Source organism: Moschus berezovskii, chromosome 1 (genome assembly GCF_049115385.1).
Source record: "Moschus berezovskii isolate FMDL1 chromosome 1, NW_MosBer_1.0, whole genome shotgun sequence".
In the NCBI taxonomy this organism is placed as follows: Eukaryota; Metazoa; Chordata; class Mammalia; order Artiodactyla; family Moschidae; genus Moschus; species Moschus berezovskii.
The window spans coordinates 142115062-142131692 of record NC_142460.1 but is presented as its reverse complement, the minus strand read 5'-3'; the positions used below and the strand labels follow the sequence as shown (position 1 = coordinate 142131692).

General features: G+C 42.5%; 1 protein-coding gene across 1 annotated transcript in view; it reads left to right on the top strand.

The window, feature by feature from the left end:
• Window positions 1-1943: 1943 nt before the first annotated feature.
• The window catches only part of TM4SF4 (transmembrane 4 L six family member 4), a 28795-nt gene continuing 14107 nt past the window's right edge, over window positions 1944-16631 (top strand). Inside the window, exons 1-3 of the mRNA XM_055418920.2 lie at window positions 1944-2245; window positions 2963-3052; window positions 15239-15378. Coding sequence (XP_055274895.1) covers window positions 2072-2245; window positions 2963-3052; window positions 15239-15378 — 404 coding nt within the window. The 5' untranslated portion in view covers window positions 1944-2071. The remainder of the gene's footprint in view (window positions 2246-2962; window positions 3053-15238; window positions 15379-16631) is intronic.

Here is a 16631-nt window from a genome sequence, read left to right as displayed (position 1 = left end):
CTAGCTCTAAGATGGCATCTACAAAGATCAACTCCACTCTTACATCCTGAGAATTTTGGACTTCCTCCTGGCACTTTCAGAACTCCTTGTCAAAGCTGGTGGGTTACAAAGAAAGCTCATTTGCACCTGCTCAGAGTGTTGAAAAGCAACAGCCAGCAAAGTGATAACAGTCCATATCTGCTGGTGGTAGGAACATGGCTGGTTCGTCTTCCTTCTGCTAATCTGTATAACTGACTTTTCTACCAACAACAAAATAAAACACCCATAGTATTTTGTAATAAGAAAATGACAATAGTTCATGGTTATTCAGAAAGAAGCATGACCCGCTGAACCCATACAGTTCACACACTGTATCATTCTATTGTTTATATTGAAAAGATAACATTTTTCTCATTTCTAAAGAAGAAAATCTAGGGAGACCATAGCCCAAGTGTGGGTGACAAAGAATCTTCTTTTGAAGTCTTCGTTCCTTGTCTTATTATGTTGGGATGACCTTGTGATATGTACTTAATCTCTCTGAGCCCTAGGACCTTCCCCAGTAGAAAGGACATGACATCTTCACAGTTCATGCTTAGTACATCATGCATGCTCAATAAATATTTGTTTTTCTTCTTGCCCCAAGGATCTCAGAAAGTATCCTTATAGAGTAACCAATTCACATTTCATAATATCTTCAGAAGAAAACTCAGCATCCAACCAATTTGACTTCTCTGGAATCAACCAACCATAGCTTCCCTGGTCAAGGGTCCCTGACTCATGGCAGATTGTAGCCCACTGCTTCCCTGGGAACAAGTGGCCAACTTCATGGTAGGACATGTCTTACCACGTTACAATGTTACTTGCTTTTTATTTAGCTACAACTTGACTGTCTGTGAAATTCTACCTGCTGTCTTTCTCTTAACATCTAGGCTCTCAACAAAGGGCTAGCAGGCTCCCTTTTCATCCCACAGTCCTTCAGCTGTTAAGCAACACCTGTACCCAGCAGGAAGGGTCACTACATGATGTAGGGCTTGGTCCAGGCATGGCAGAAGCGTTCTTAAAGTGACACAAAGCATACTAGTAACTGCATGCTGCCCCAGACAGTTGGTAAAATTCCCAATAAAGGTCCATCTTACCTCCTCTTACACTTTCTAACTGCTCTTTTAACTTTGTCCAATCTACCCCCAATCTCCTCATCAATATCTTTCCTCTCTTCCACCCAATACCAACCTCCCTTTCTCCTGACCCTTTTCAAAGATGGAGCTTTTTATTCCTGCATAGAAGATAGAGCTGAACACGTTGATTGGAAATGGTTTTTGCTAATTCTATCATGCCAGATAGGGAAGAAAATAGAACTTAACGGAATAGCAAGTGTAGAAATAGAGCAAGCAGACAACAAAATAAATAATCATCCTGATTTTGTCCTTTAAAAAATGCCTGTGGGCCCGAGCTCAAAAATACCCAACTAGACCATCAGATTGTTATTTTCCTATTGAGGAAAACAGAAGCTCTTTCAAATAACTCTTTTGCATTCCAGGCTTTCAGCGGAAAAGGCGAAGACATGCACTGTAGACCATTAAGTACTTAGGAGACATGATTTTAGCTAGGATGTAACTCAATTTTACTGTGATTTATAAAGAGCCTGGGGGAAATATTTCTTGATTTGGGCAGGCCATTGTCAGATTAAAGGTGCAGTAGGCCCAGATGCTGTTTGTTCCAGCCCTAAGTTCGATTGCAACAAGGTTGAGTGTCTTGTCTGTGCTGGTGGATTATTAACAGAGGTTATTGGTCTCCATGGCAAAATGATTGCAATGAACGTAATCTTATTTATGAGGGTGCAGGGGAAGAAAAAAAAAAGAGAGCTTCAGGTCAGGGAGAATATAAATGACCATCACCATTGAGGTTCTGTTACATTTGAGAAGCTGAAGCAACTCCCAGGACACAGCTCACAGGCTGATTTTGCTTCTCGGCTCCAAAATACGAATTGATTTGGGGACAATTGTTACGATTCTGCAGCCGATAACTTTGAAGAGAATCTGCGAGGAAGGCAGCTAGGGGGCTTGATCGCACACCCACGTCCTGTATCCCCAGCATGTGCACTGGGAGCTGTGCCAAGTGCCTGGGGGGCACCCTCATCCCCCTGTCTGTGTTTGGCCTCCTTGCTAACATCCTGCTATTTTTCCCTGGAGGAAAAGTGATAGACAACAATGACCACCTTTCCGACGAGGTCTGGTATTTTGGAGGAATATTAGGAAGCGGAGTCCTGGTGAGTAAGAAAACCTTAAAATCTCCCCCCAAAGATTTTCATCCTATCTTTTTAAAATTGGGTACTTACTGAACAGGAAGAGATTTCATTGCTAACAAAAGCCCAAGAACTGCATGATGAAACATTAAGTGCCTCAATTTTTTCCCTTCCTCATAGGGACCTGCCAAGGAATCCCCAGAATTAGGCTGGCAGCTTCCATGGGGCAGTAGACTTCTCTGAACCAAACTGAGTGCTACATAATTTATTTTAACAAGATAATGATAGGGTGCGGGGTTGTGGGGAGTCGGGGAATGAATATACTTTTTCTGGTAAGTTGATTTAAAACTACCAAGAGAAACAGGTGCCAGTGAATTCCTCTTCCAATTCTTTGGTAATGATTTCTTTATCCCTTATTTCCAACATAGACTAGGAACTTCTGCTTTAGAGAGAGAAAAACTCGTGTTTCATGACAATCAAGGACACATTTTTTTGTCCTTCTCCTAACCCACCATGTAAATGGAAACTCAGAGTGTCAGATCTTGATCTATTGCCTCATCGGATTTGCAGTTAGGCCAAATAGAAACTAAATATTCCATCACACTCGCCTACCCACCAGCCAAACTCCGTTAGCTGTTGGCCACCAAGTCCCAGGTTGGAGATGAGGCTCCTCACACAGGCAGGCAGGCATGGGCCCCCACCTTCATGTGCCAGACCACGAGGTGTTTCTTTTGCTTGTAGATGATCTTCCCTGCCCTGGTGTTCTTGGGCCTGAAGAACAATGACTGCTGCGGCTGCTGTGGCAATGAGGGCTGCGGGAAGCGCTTTGCGGTGAGTGCCTGCAGGGGACAGGAGGGGGGAATCAGCCACCAGACCCGCTCCAGGGGGCACCGCCTTCCTGCGCTAGGCATTGAGGGGATGAGTTACCAGCCCCAGGCAATACTCTGGGGGCAGCTGGTACAGGGATAATGATGGGATTCTTGCTGGTGCAAAGTAACAGTAATCATAAATTTTAAAAACCATAGCCCTCCCACTTATAGAATATGAGTATTCATTCAATGTTACAAACAGTCAGGGATATCAGAGCTGGAAAACTGCAGTGATGCCATAGAAAGAATGAAGGCTTGAGGACTTCCCTGGTGGTCTAGTGGTTAAGATGTTGTGCTTTTACTGCAGGGGGAGTGGGTTAGATCCCTAGTCAGGGAACTAGGATCCTGCATGCAGCACGGCTTGGCCAAAAGAAAAAATTTTTAAAGTAAAATAAAATGCTAATTAAAAGTATAGCTTAATAAAGAAAAGACTGCAGGCTTGGAAGGCAGAGATGGGGGCTGTAATTGCCTCTGCCACTGAGAAGCCCTGAGACCTTGGGCAAGTCAATTCCCTTCTCTGGCTCTGTGTTGCCTCGTCTGTAAAGGTGGGGCTAGACAGGATAACAGATGGTGACTCCTTCTCCTGATAGCACCCTAAACTCTCCATCTACACCCCTGCCAGGGTCATTGACTCAGAGGCTCAGCACTTCCCTACCTCTGCCTCAGTTTTGCCCCCAGCCTTCGGTTTCCTTTCTTGTTTCCTGTAGCCATCCATCTTCAGTGGGCAAGCTGCAGAAAATAGGCTTCACCATTCCAAGCTGGAGTGAGAAGGCTGGGAGTGGGGCTGGTTTCCATTTCCTCAACTGGGGTGCTCTTTGCCTCCCTCGGCCCATCTGTTAAGATGAGGAAGTTGGACTAACTCAGAATTTCCCAAGGATAGACAAGCTCTGCTGGCACACAGATTTGCTCTATCTTTCAATAATATAGAAAGTTATTTTCTTTTAATTCTCCTTCAGTCCTCTTAAGTCTATCAAGAAAACTCTTACTTTGATGGAAAAAAGTCTTTGCTATTTCTAATTCTCTGTAATCTCCCTAACGAGTCTCCAGCTCCAGGAATGCGAGAAACATTAACTAGAAATTCAATAATATTGTGTTTATGTGTGTTGATGATTCGAGCTTTTCATTCATAGAGGTGATATAAATGAATAAAATAGAGAACTGATTTAAAGAAAAATATTGAGTTCAGATACATTGATGTGGCAAAAATGAAGAAGGCTGAGCCAGAATTACTAGCTGGATAATGGATAAACCAGCACCTGATCTAATGTCCAGAGAGTCAGTTGTCCATCTGAAAGAACTCCAATGATAAATTATACATTCCTACCTTAACCTCTTAAAGGGAAAGGTGTTGCAACTTGTCCTGAAACATAATCATTTCTGACATTTCTTTCTCATGATTATTTCCTCATCCAGTCAACTAAAAATTATCTGTGCTGTGCTGTGCTTAGTTGCTCAGTCATGTCCAACTCTTTGTAATCCCAAGGACTGTAGCCCACCAGATTCCTCTGTCCATGGGGATTTTCCAGGCAAGAATACTGGAGTGGGTTGCCATGCCCTATTGAATACATGTGAAGGGCTGAGGCTGGTGCACTGTGAATACCATGATGCTTTTCCACTTGAGATCAAGGATCATTCAAAGAGAATGTTACCACTTTTCGAACACAATCAAGCATTGATTATTATAGCAACATTTAAAAACATTATTGACAAAGAGATGCAAAAATCAACCACAATGCATTTTATACAATTATGTAATTTGATGCAAGTTACAAACAATTATGTAATTTGATACATTTGATTTAAAAAATTTGTGTTATTGTTGTTGCTGCTTAGTTACTAAGTTGTGTACGACTCTTTTGCGAACCCAAGGACTATAGCCACAGGGCTTCTCTGTCCATGGGATTTTCCAGGCAATACTGGAATGGGTTGCCATTTCCTTTTCCAGGAGATCTTCCGAACCCGGGGATCAAACTCCTGTCTCTTGCATTGCAGGCGAATTCTTCACCACTAAGCCACTAGGGAAGCTCCAGTGTGTATTATATATAATTATATTTTCATATACTTAATGATAAAGGAAAAAGGAAATATGTAACTCATTTTCTCTTTGAAATCTAATCCCATTACACCTTGTGGATTTGGGGGGAATAAATCAGAGATGAGAATTTGAAAAAAAAAAAAAAAGAGCAATAGTATTCTTGCCTGGAGAAGCCCATGGACGGAGAAGCATGGTAGGCTACAGTCCACGGGGTCGCATAGAGTCGGACACGACTGAGCGACGGAACGGAACGGAATGGAAGGAAATTGGATGAATTACATAGAAATCTAACAGCTCATTCCCTGGTGCTGAGTAGAAGGCTGAACATCAGCCCATACAAAACCAGAGTTTTTGTTTCATTTTTGTTGTTGTTGTTTGTTTCACACATAATTACGGTGAGATGGGAAACAATATCAAAGTACAACATCAGAGCATGTTTTTAAATTAGATTTGTGTGAAGTCCGAGAGGAAAGCAGAAAAGTTATTAAGCACAGTTGAATATATACAATCTGAAACACTTGGTCTGCTCAATGCAAGTCATCTGACTGGGGTCCCTCACCTCTCAGGGGGAATCCGTTCTTGATGTAAGTTGAGTATGACTCCTTCCAGCCACTAGCTAACTGTCCACAAGGGCAGTGCCCTTCAAAGGACCAGCTCTGCCACTTGGAAACCAAAGCACCAGTCACAGCCACCCTGCACCAGGGGTGTGACCACTCTCTAAGTAACCAGCAAAAAGATTTCTTGTTTTGGGTTCATTTGTTTGTTAATCAGCTGCCACCATTTAAAAATAGATTTCACATATACACAAAAGAAATCTAGATATCTTACTTCTTTTAAAAAACAAACAAAAAATAACCTGGTACTCCCGGGCCTATATTTTGGCAAACAAACAGCCATCAGTCTGCAATGCAGGAGACATGGGTTCAACCCCTGGGTTGGGAAGATCCTCTGGAGAAGGAAATGGCTACCCACTACAGTATTCTTGCCTGGAAAATCTCATGGATGGAGGAACCTGGTGGGTGATAATCCATGGGGTTGCAAGAGGCAGAAATGACTGAGCGACTAAACCACCACCACCTGGGCATTACTGAGCTCTTTGCCCACCCCAAAAGGCCACGGCGTTCATGTCCCTGCTTTAGATGTTTCCTTAATGTTCCGAGGCTCTGAAGCCATAGTCAGTTTTTAAATAAAGGTATTTACAAACATGGAGGACAGCATGGCAATCCACTCCAGTATTCTTGCCTGGAGATGCCCTATAGACAGAGGGGCCTGGAAGGCTAGAGAACATAGGGTTGCAAAGAGTCAGACTGAGCACGCATGCATGCATTTACAAACATTTTGTCATACAAAAAGAAAAAACCCTGAAGCATAATTCGATCCGTTCTATAATGCTAAAGATTTGAATTATTTTTCCAAAGGCTCACAATATTCCCTTCCAGGTGTACAAGGAACACTGGGCTTCTGAGAGCATCATGTAAGAAATCCCATTGGGTAGAAAGGCCTGTGAGGCAGGAACAAACTGGGCCAAGAGCAGCTGAGCTAAATCATGTGGCTGTCTTCATAGCTGTCTCTATCATTTTTTCCTGGTCTGTCTCTCTCTTCTTTGTTCAGACTTTCTGGAATATTCTTCAGAAATTAGCTGCATCATTCTCTTCTCTTTCCTTGGGCAGTAAAACCAGGACGTAGGAATCAATAGTGGAAGCAGGATGTGATTGCTATAGAGATAAAGCAAGACAATAACCCGGGGGGAAAAAAAACCTTGAGGTTGTCTAATTGATAGTTTCAGAGTGAAACTAAAAAATGAAAGCTAAACATTCTCTAAATGTTTAGCAAGACCGAAACCCTGTCCCTGGGATCTTCACTCTTTTAAATAAGTTAGGGTAAATAAGAGCTGAGAAAAAGGAGCCCTGGGACAAAAGCTGCAAGAGGAGGGAGACTTTCAAACTGGGCTTTGAAAACCCTGGATTGGGTGTGTGGCTAGGTCTCACCCTCCTGCTCCCAAACTAGAAATGTCCTAGCAGCTGATCTAAAAATTAACCTCTCAGGGTCCAGTGGGCTTCCCCAGTGGCTCAGCAATAAAGAATCCACCTACAATGCTGGAGACTCAGGTTCGATCCCTAGGTGTGGAAGATCTACTGGAGGGGGATATGGCAACCCACTCCAGTACTCTTGCCTGGGAAACCCCACGGACAGAGGAGCTTGGAAGGCTACAGTCCATGGGGTCACAAAGAGTCAGATGCGACTGAGCATGTACACACAGGGTCCAATGGGACAGCTAATTCATTTTATCAACTCTTTCCTGTTAAGTATGTACTGTATTAAGAGCCTTTAGAAAACCTTGACCTTAACTCAGAGGAGTGTCTCTAATAATTGGCCTGATAAAGGAGATATTTAGGGGCGGACAGGTTTTTCAGCATCCTGAAAGTATATATCACGCAGATAAAGGCCCACCCCACCCATAGGCAGGGCCAGACGGTGCACAGACCCGTTCTGAAGGAAGATCTTGATCAGGTCATAAAGTAAAGTAAAGTCGCTCAGTCGTGTCCGACTCTTTGCAACCCCATGGACTGTAGCCTTCCAGGATGTTCTATCCATGGGATTTTCCAGGCAAGATTACTGGAGTGGGTTGCCATTTCCTTCTCCAGGGGATCTTCGCGACCCAGGGATCAAACCTGGGTCTCCAGCATTGCCGACAGAAGTTTTACCATCTGAGCCACCAGGGAAGCCTCAGGTCATAAATCAATCTATTCATTGGAAGTCAGCACTTCTCCCCGCGTCCGACTCGGCTCGCCAGCGACCCCTAGGGACGCCTCCCGGTTGAGCACTTCTGACGTCAGTACTTCCTGAGGCCTAGGGCACTAAAGGCTGACAGCAGCCTCTGCATTCCTTGTAAGGACCGCGAGTTTGAAGGGGATTTAAGAAAGACCCTTCTTGTGAAATAATTATCATAAAAGAAGAAATGAAGTATGAAACCCTATTTCTTCTCTAAATGGTCTATGTTTCAAAATCCTCTGCTGTAAAATGACCAATGGCAGTTGCTATCTTTCATAAGGACATGACAAGGGTTGGGAGAAAAGCATTAGTGTCAGGGCAGAGGAGGGTAGTACCAAGTGCCTGGGGTACTGGGGACTCATAGATCCTTCATAAATGCTTGTTGGATGAATGAAGTAAATGAATGTTCTGGGAGGATTTCAGGTTATTTCCATACTTATCAGGCTCAACTCTAACAATGGCTCTTTGAAGCAGACATTCCATTTCTCATTTTATAAGTAAGGAAACTGAGGTTCTTGCAAGTTAAGTTTCTGACCACCACAAACTCCCCCCCACTGCCAGTCTGTATTCCCCAGAGTCAGAAAATACAGGAGGGCATTAATGTTTAAGTGAAAAAATCTTCAAGGAATCTCTATATATCACCTTTCTAAAAGGAAACTTCATGCCCACCAGAGATGTTTCCCCAACATGTTGCCACTGCCCAAGCCTTGAAAGAGCCTGTCTCCTAACCACCCACTTTTCCTCCCTTGTCAGTGCCCCCCGCCCCACTCCCACACCTCCTCCAGGTGCTTCAGCTGACAGAACACCCATAGGCGGGGGCAGAGCTGGGGTTGGACCCAATCTCACCTGCCTCCAGAGTCTGATAAAGAGGGACGTCTTAAACTGATACCTGGTGATTTGAGAGCATTCTCTTCCACTTTAAGGGAATCATTTACAACATATGCATTAACACATGCTTCTTCAGAAATGCAAACTGAAAGTGTGTGTTGAGCAGCCTGTTTACTTTTCTTTTTCTCCCCAGAGCTAGGCTGTCTGTATTTGTGGAAGGTTAACATATGTGAGGCTATGACTATTAAAATATTATAATAAAGACATTTATCAAGTGATTGCTAACATCACAGAAAATTCTTCAAATATTTGAAATAGGCAAGAGAGATTGCTGGGTATCCTCACAGTGAAGTACTATGCTGTGCTTAGTCGCTCCGTTGTGTCAGACTCTTTGTGACCCCATGGACTGTAGTCCACCAGTCCATGGAACTCTCCAGGCAGGAATACTGGACTGGGTTGTCAATCCTTCTTCCAGGGGGTCTTCCCAACCCAGGGATCAAAGCCAGGTCTCCTGCATTGCAGGCAGATTCTTTACCAGCTGAGCTACCAGGAAAGCCCCAGTGAAGTGCTAGGCATTATCTAATAGCCTACCCCACCAGGGGGTTATCTGATTTTCTAGACATGTGTACTTTTGATTCCCGATTTACTATTGATTAGGCAATCTTACACGTTATGTTCTGGGAAAGAAAATGAAAGTCATGTCTGCCTCTTTGTGACCCCATGGACTATACAGTCCATGGAATTCTCCAGGCCAGAATACTAGAGTGGTTTTCATGCCCTCCTCCAGGGGATCATCCCAACTCAAGGATCGAACCCAGGTCTCCTGTATTGCAGGTGGATTCTTTACCATCTGAGCCACAAGGGAAGCCCAAGAATACTGGAGTGGGTAGCCTATCCCTTCTCCAGTGGATCCACCTGACCCAGGAATCAAACTGGGATCTCCTACATTGCAGGTGGATTCTTTACCAACTGAGCTAACAGGGAAGCCCATGTTCAGGGAGACAGGTAGTTATTCTTGAACCTTATTTTACGGAAGAAGAAATGGAGATCTTAATGCCTCCTAGATAGCATATTAAAAAGCAGAGACATTACTTTGCCAACCAAGGTCCGTCTAGTCAAGGCTATGGTTTTTCCCGTGGTCATGTATGGATGTGCGAGTTGGACTGTGAAGAAAGCTGATCGCCGAAGAATTGATGCTTTTGAACTGTGGTGCTGGAGAAGACTCTTGAGAGTCCCTTGGACTGCAAGGAGATCCAACCAGTCCATTCTAAAGGAGATCAATTCTGGGTGTTCATTGGAAGGACTGATGCTAAAGCTGAAACTCCAATACTTTGGCCACCTCATGTGACGAGTTGACTCACTGGAAAAGAGTCTGATGCTAGGAGGGATTGGAGGTGGGAGGAGACGGGGACGACAGAGAATGAGATGGCTGGATGGCATCACTGACTCAATGGATATGAGTTTGAGTGAATTCCGGGAGTTGGTGATGGACAGGGAGGCCTGGCGTGCTGTGATTCATGGGGTCGCAAAGAGTCGGACACGACTGAGAGACTGAACTGAACTGAACTGAATGCCTCCATTAAGTTTATCTTAAGATAAACTTCCCCATGTCATGAGGGAAGAAACAGGAATCAAACCTAATCTGGGACTTCCTTGGTGATCCAGTGGTTAAGACTGTATGCCTCCAATGCAGCAGGCACGAGATCAATCCCTTGTTTGGGAACTAAGATCCCACGTTTTTTGTCGGACAGCCAAAAAAACAAAACCCAGATCTGTCTGCCTGTACCCCATGCCCTTGGCCACTACACAATAGAGTCCCCCCTTTACTATTTATTAATTTAGAATAGGAAAAACATGTCCATAGTACAAAAACTACAAAGGAAGTCACACATTCCTGACTCTATAAAGTTTGGCAACGCCTTTCCTCAGAGGTTAGCAGTGTTCCCAATAATTGTGTCTCCTTCCAGAAATATTCCAGGCCTTTTGCCTGTTTACTTTTAAAAGCATCAGTTTAGAGTGCCTGCTCCCTAACATATTCAACTTGGCTTTCATAATTTCTCTTTTAACTTGAAAAATTTTGTATCATGAAACCCATAGTAAATGAAAGGTACTCTGATTTGAAGACATAACAGAGTAGTAAATTAAGCAGTTTTTCAAGACTTCTAAACATGAGTTAAAATGAAGTGACATAAAATGTAGCTGCTTTCTCCATCCTGGAAAAGTAATGAAAACTTATTTGGAGAAACTTTTCAAATTTCAAGGTGAGATATGTCAAATGTGAATATAAAGACAGAACATACCGCCCGTAGCTTTATTAAATTGTAACCTGATGCCATTTTTTCTTCAGATAGTTTTGTAAAGAAATAAAACCTTATTGCTTCTATTGAGAATGACTGTGTTGCCATCCTCTGTTATACACCCCTGCCTCCTGAGAGTAATCATAATCATGAAATCAGTACAGAGCATGTTCATCTATTTTTTTTAACTTTTACTACCCAAAATCAGTCTTCCAAATTTTCTAGACTGTACTGTCCAATGCAGGAGCCACTATCCACGTGTGGCTATTGAACATATAGAAGGTAGCCAGTCTAAACTGAGATGTACCATAGGTAGAAAACACACACCAGATCCCAAAGAACTGGTACGAAATATAAAATATCTCATTAGTAGTTTTTCTATTGATTATCTATTGAAGTGGTAATATGTTGGATATGCGAGTTAAAGAAAGTATATTATCAAAATTAATTCACCTTTTTTAAACCTTTTAAGTGGTGGTTATGAGAAAATTTTAAATTATGAATACGGCTTGGATTAGTTTCCAGTTGGATAGTGTTGGTCAGAGGTGCTTACCATGGGGACTCTTTGGTAAAGGGGAAATTATCTCATTGATGTTCTATATTAACCTGGTTTTGCATGTACTCAGACTTGCCTAAAATGAGGACTGTTTGCAAGTGCACTCACTTTTTGTGTCTGTAAACATTGGCCTGTTGAAATATTCCAGGAATGATATCTAAAATCCTCTACTTCTCCCACACAGCCGGAATAGCACAAGATAGATTTCTCCTCTCACTTCCAGCCACTGGATCCTGAGTTGTTTTCATTGAAGGGACCTTCTCGAACTACCCACCCCTTTCTTCTGTATACCACCGAAAGCTGAGGCCAGGAAGGTGGGGGCCTGGGTGCCGCCGAGAAGGCTAGAACCCTGGTCTCCTCAGACTTCCAAACTGCCTTCCTGGAAAAGTGATCTTCCTTTTCTACTATAGCAATTTTAGATGCTCTTTCATTCTCAACAGTCAATAGTTTCATGTTTCCTGACTCAAGACCAGAAAAAAAAAGGGGAAAAGATATTTTTTCCTTATCTGTCGTCTTATTTCTGTGAGAGAATCAATGTCACTCAAAGAGAAATTTGCAAGTGACAAATTTGATTTGTTGCTAAGTGCATCTGACGCCAGTGGCAGTGGGCCAGGTGTGCGTGTGTTTATTTGAAGAAGTAGCAAGTACAAGACACTGGACTGGGAGCAAGACTCCAGTTCTTTTTTTTTTTTTGAAGTATATTTGCTGTACAATATTAAATAAGTTACAGGTGTATAATACAGTGATTCACAATTTTTAAAGGTTATACTCCATTTATAATTATTATAGAATATTGGTTCTATGCCCCATGTTGTCCAATATATCTTCATAACATATTTTATTCCTGATAGTTTGTACCTCTTATTCTCCACCTTTATGTTGCCCCTCCCCCTGAGCCTCCAGTCTTAATCTAGCTTGGCCACCTTCTAGATGTGTGACTTGAGAAAGTGACAAGAGCATGGCCTTTGGAACCAAATGACCATGGGCTAAGCCCAGTCCCACCACTTCACTCTGTTTAACTTATAACAATTAACTTAATTTCTGCTAGTCTCCGTTTCCTGTCTGGAAAACCTAGATAATCACACCCACCTCACAGGTTTGTTGAAAAGATTAAATGAGATAATGCATCTAAGATTCTAATAGAATGAAGGTATTTTTACTCGTCAGAAAGTAGATGATTGCACTAGAAGGTTTTTGAGACCTTTTTATGAAAATATAAGAACAGTCAACCCTTTAAATAAATGGAAATTCTGGCTTTTGAAGACTTTAAGCAATTTTAAGATGAGAGACTATGTATTTGTCGATGTTGTGCTGTGATGAGAGTAGATTCATTCCAGGGTCCTGGGTCTGGGAGATATTGATGCCAAACTCTTGGCCTCTGTGCCCTGGCACTGAACTGGAGCAGCATCTCCCAAAGTGTGTTATTGCAAGGACTCATTAGAAAAAGGTTATAGTCTCCCATGAGATCAGAAAACTCTGCAAATTACCATGTATGTGTGCATGCTAAGTCACCTCAGTTGTGTCTGACTCTTTAAGACCTTATGGACGGTAGCCCACTAGGCCTCTCTCTCCATGGGATTCTCCAGGCAAGAATACTGGAATGGGTTGCCATGCTCTTTTTGAGGGAATCTTCCTGACCTAGAGATTGAACCCACGTCTTTTATGTCTCTTGCATTGGTGGGCAGGTTCTTTACCACTAGTGCCACCTGGGAAACTTGCAAATTACCATATATACACAAATATAAACTAAGAAAAAAGGAGCTTTATTGCTTTACTGGGAGAAAGGGGACACAGCAGGCTTGTGCTCTGAAAAACTGCATGTTCCAACCCAGGAGGATTTGGTGAGGAGTTTTATAGCAATGGTTCAAGAGCAGTGTTGCTGATAAGGATCAGGGTGTGTGCAGGGCCTGCACTTCTTTAATCTGGTCTCAGGTGGTCTCCTGATGAGTTTCTTAAAGTTATCATTTTCTCTGAAATGCAGAATGCTAACATCTTACATTTGTTGGGGGTTTTAATTCTGTAAAGAGCCCAGAGATGTTGCTGTGTGTATCCCTTGAGACAGAGCCAGGACCCTGTCCCAAGGCTGCACTATTGTTTCTTGGCCATTCCGCCCTTGTCTTTGCATCTCCTTTCTTCCCTGATTAGCAACTGTTCGAATCTGCCTTTGGAGAGTCTGGGAAGGTCATGGAGGCTGCAGTCTGTTCCCTATAAACAAGAAACAAGGGACATGGAAAGGCTTCCATGCCCAGGAGTCCCATAGGGTCCTGTTGAGTTTTTATATGAAGGAGAAAATGGTCAGTTCTACAGGCACGAGAAGTCAGATATGGTCCATGGAACCAGAGTTCAGTCTTGGAAAGTTGCATCCAAAGTACATTAATACATAATACGATATATGATATGAATATGAATCCAAGCTAAATAGATTACATAGATTCCAGTTGCTTAGGCACAATTAGATCCTGTCTACCCTCTAACCCCACCCTTAAACCCTCAATATACATTGTGAAAAGACTGATACTAATACAAGGAACAGGAAAAAGGAAGTATCTGACATTTAACTTAAGTTACCATGTTTAATTTAGGTAGGCTTTATCATGCACATCTTATGGGTGAGAAGCTAAGACCCTGAGGCTACATTCATTAAGCAGATTCATCACACAGGGAAAAGCAGCATTGCTGAGATTTGAGCTTGAGTCTGCTGACTTTTAAACTCTTGTGCTTTGCACTACACCTTCATGTCCCAATGCAATGGAGTTGATAATTTTTCATCTCTAACTTCAAAATTGTTAATGTTTCCAAGCTACTCTCTAATTACTGTTTAGAATGGAGATTGCATCTCTATGCCTAAATTTTTTCATCTCTAAGAGGGGGTTAGCCTAGGTGGACTCCAAGATTGTTTCTGCATTTTATATTTTATAGTTTATCTTGATCTTACAATTTGAAAAAAAGGCAGTAGTACAATCCATTTTTCACTAATTAATCTCTGTTATATAAAAATATTTAAAAGAACTCAAATTGTTGGGCCTGTGTAACCCAAAGGAGAGAAAACTTGCAGCAGGTAGAGATGTCAAACAGAAAATATTTTTGTGTAAAATATAAAATACCTTCAGATATTTTAAAGATTGCTACCTGATGGAAGAGAAGTTAGACTTAATCCCTTTTTGAACTCAAGGGATGTAATTAGGATTGATGGGGAAATATCCTAGATTTCTGCCCTTTCTCATAAGCAAAGCCTGCCCACCACAGGAGGTCCCATGTTGACTTAGACTCAGCAAGATGACTGGTCCAGAAAACTTAAGATTACTTCCCATTTTAAGAGTCTTTGATTCTGCAATAGACTGGTCTTCCATATTAACCCTGTGAAGGACAGTCTCTTTTTAACAAAGTTAAAAAAACTCTGGTTCAAAGGTATAAAACCATAACTAGCACATGAGTCCTCAATGAACAGGAGAAAAATATATGGGGATGGGGGTAGAGAAGGGAACATGGGACATCAAAATTCATTCTACGAGACTCCACAGGCCCCATTTCCAGTAAAGACTGGCTTCTCCCCCAGAACGTCCCCATACTCATCACATCAATGATTGAACAGTCAGGAGTGTTGTGTGTAATCTCTGAACACCTTTAGAACCCCACATGGTCTCTCTCCTTCTCTTTCAGATGTTCACCTCCACAATATTTGCAGTGATTGGAGTCCTGGGTGCTGGATACTCCTTTATTGTTTCAGCCGTTTCAATCAACAAGGGTCCAAAATGTCTCATGAGCCAAAACAGCACGTGGGGCTACCCCTTCCAGGACGGGTAAGGTCCACCCTGCAGTACCAGTGTGTCACCACAGTGGGCACCAGGAGGCAAATGCCCAAGGGGGATACTGTATAAGCTCCTTCATCTTCAGTTTACAAGCCTCAGGCATGTTGCTCCTTTAAGGCAGAGCTGCAGTTGTGCAGTGAAGTTCCACAAGATCTCACCTCTCAATGATCTTGTGATAGACACCAGAAGAAGTAATAAAAGAAGGCACCTCATCTGTTCCATCCCTGGGTCAGGAAGATCCCCTGGAAGAGGGCATGGCAACCCATTCCAGTATTCTTGCCTGGAGAATCCCATGGACAGAGGAGCCTGGTGCGTTACAGTCCATAGGGTCGCAAAGAGACACAACCAAAGCAACGTGGCGCTTACTCACTAAGCTGTCCTGAGGGAAGAGGTTGGCAGTATCACCACTTGCACTCAAACATTTATTAGCATCAACACTAGCAACTTACAACATTAATAAACAGAGAGCATTGTGTGAAAATCTTATAATAGAAAATGAGAATGATTACTCATAAACAGAGCTCAAAGGCCTTCCCTGGTATTCATAAACAGAGTGTAAAGACCTTCACTGATAGCCTGCATGATAAATACTTAAACAATCTTTTAAGTGCAAATTTACTGAGAGTTAATGTTAATAGAACTCATTAAAGTAACACTTCATATTTTCAGGTACTTTGTAAAGAACTTTTTAAAAAATGAATTTACAATTTAATCTGCACAACAACCTCAAGAGGTGTGACTCCCCCCTACCCCCCTGCAAGGCAGGCTGATTAAGCGTGATGTTTCACGTCTCTCAGTTAGTAAGGGGCAGAGACCAGCCACAAACTCCTGTCTTCTAACTTTGGGTCTTAGTCTTTTTATATTACACATCCTTTTGCCCCTACCTAGACTGCACCGCTCAAGGCAATAGACAGTTGCCGTATGTGTCTACTTAAACTTAAGTTCCAATAAATGAAATAAAGCTTAAAATTCCTCAATCACACTAGCCATATTTTAAGCACTCAGCAACTGCAGATGGCTATTATTGACCATATTGAACACTGCAGAAGTGGGGCATTCCCATTAGATAGGGTTACACCAGACTCTAACTTCCAAGAGGGCTGAGGTGGCCTCTGTCTCATTCATCATTACAACCTCTCTGTCTGGCACAGGGACTGACATATCTAGGGAGTCAGAAACTAGAGTTATTGGGTTTTCCTGCACACAGAGGATGGGCCCATGCCTAAAATAAAAAGCCTATAGGA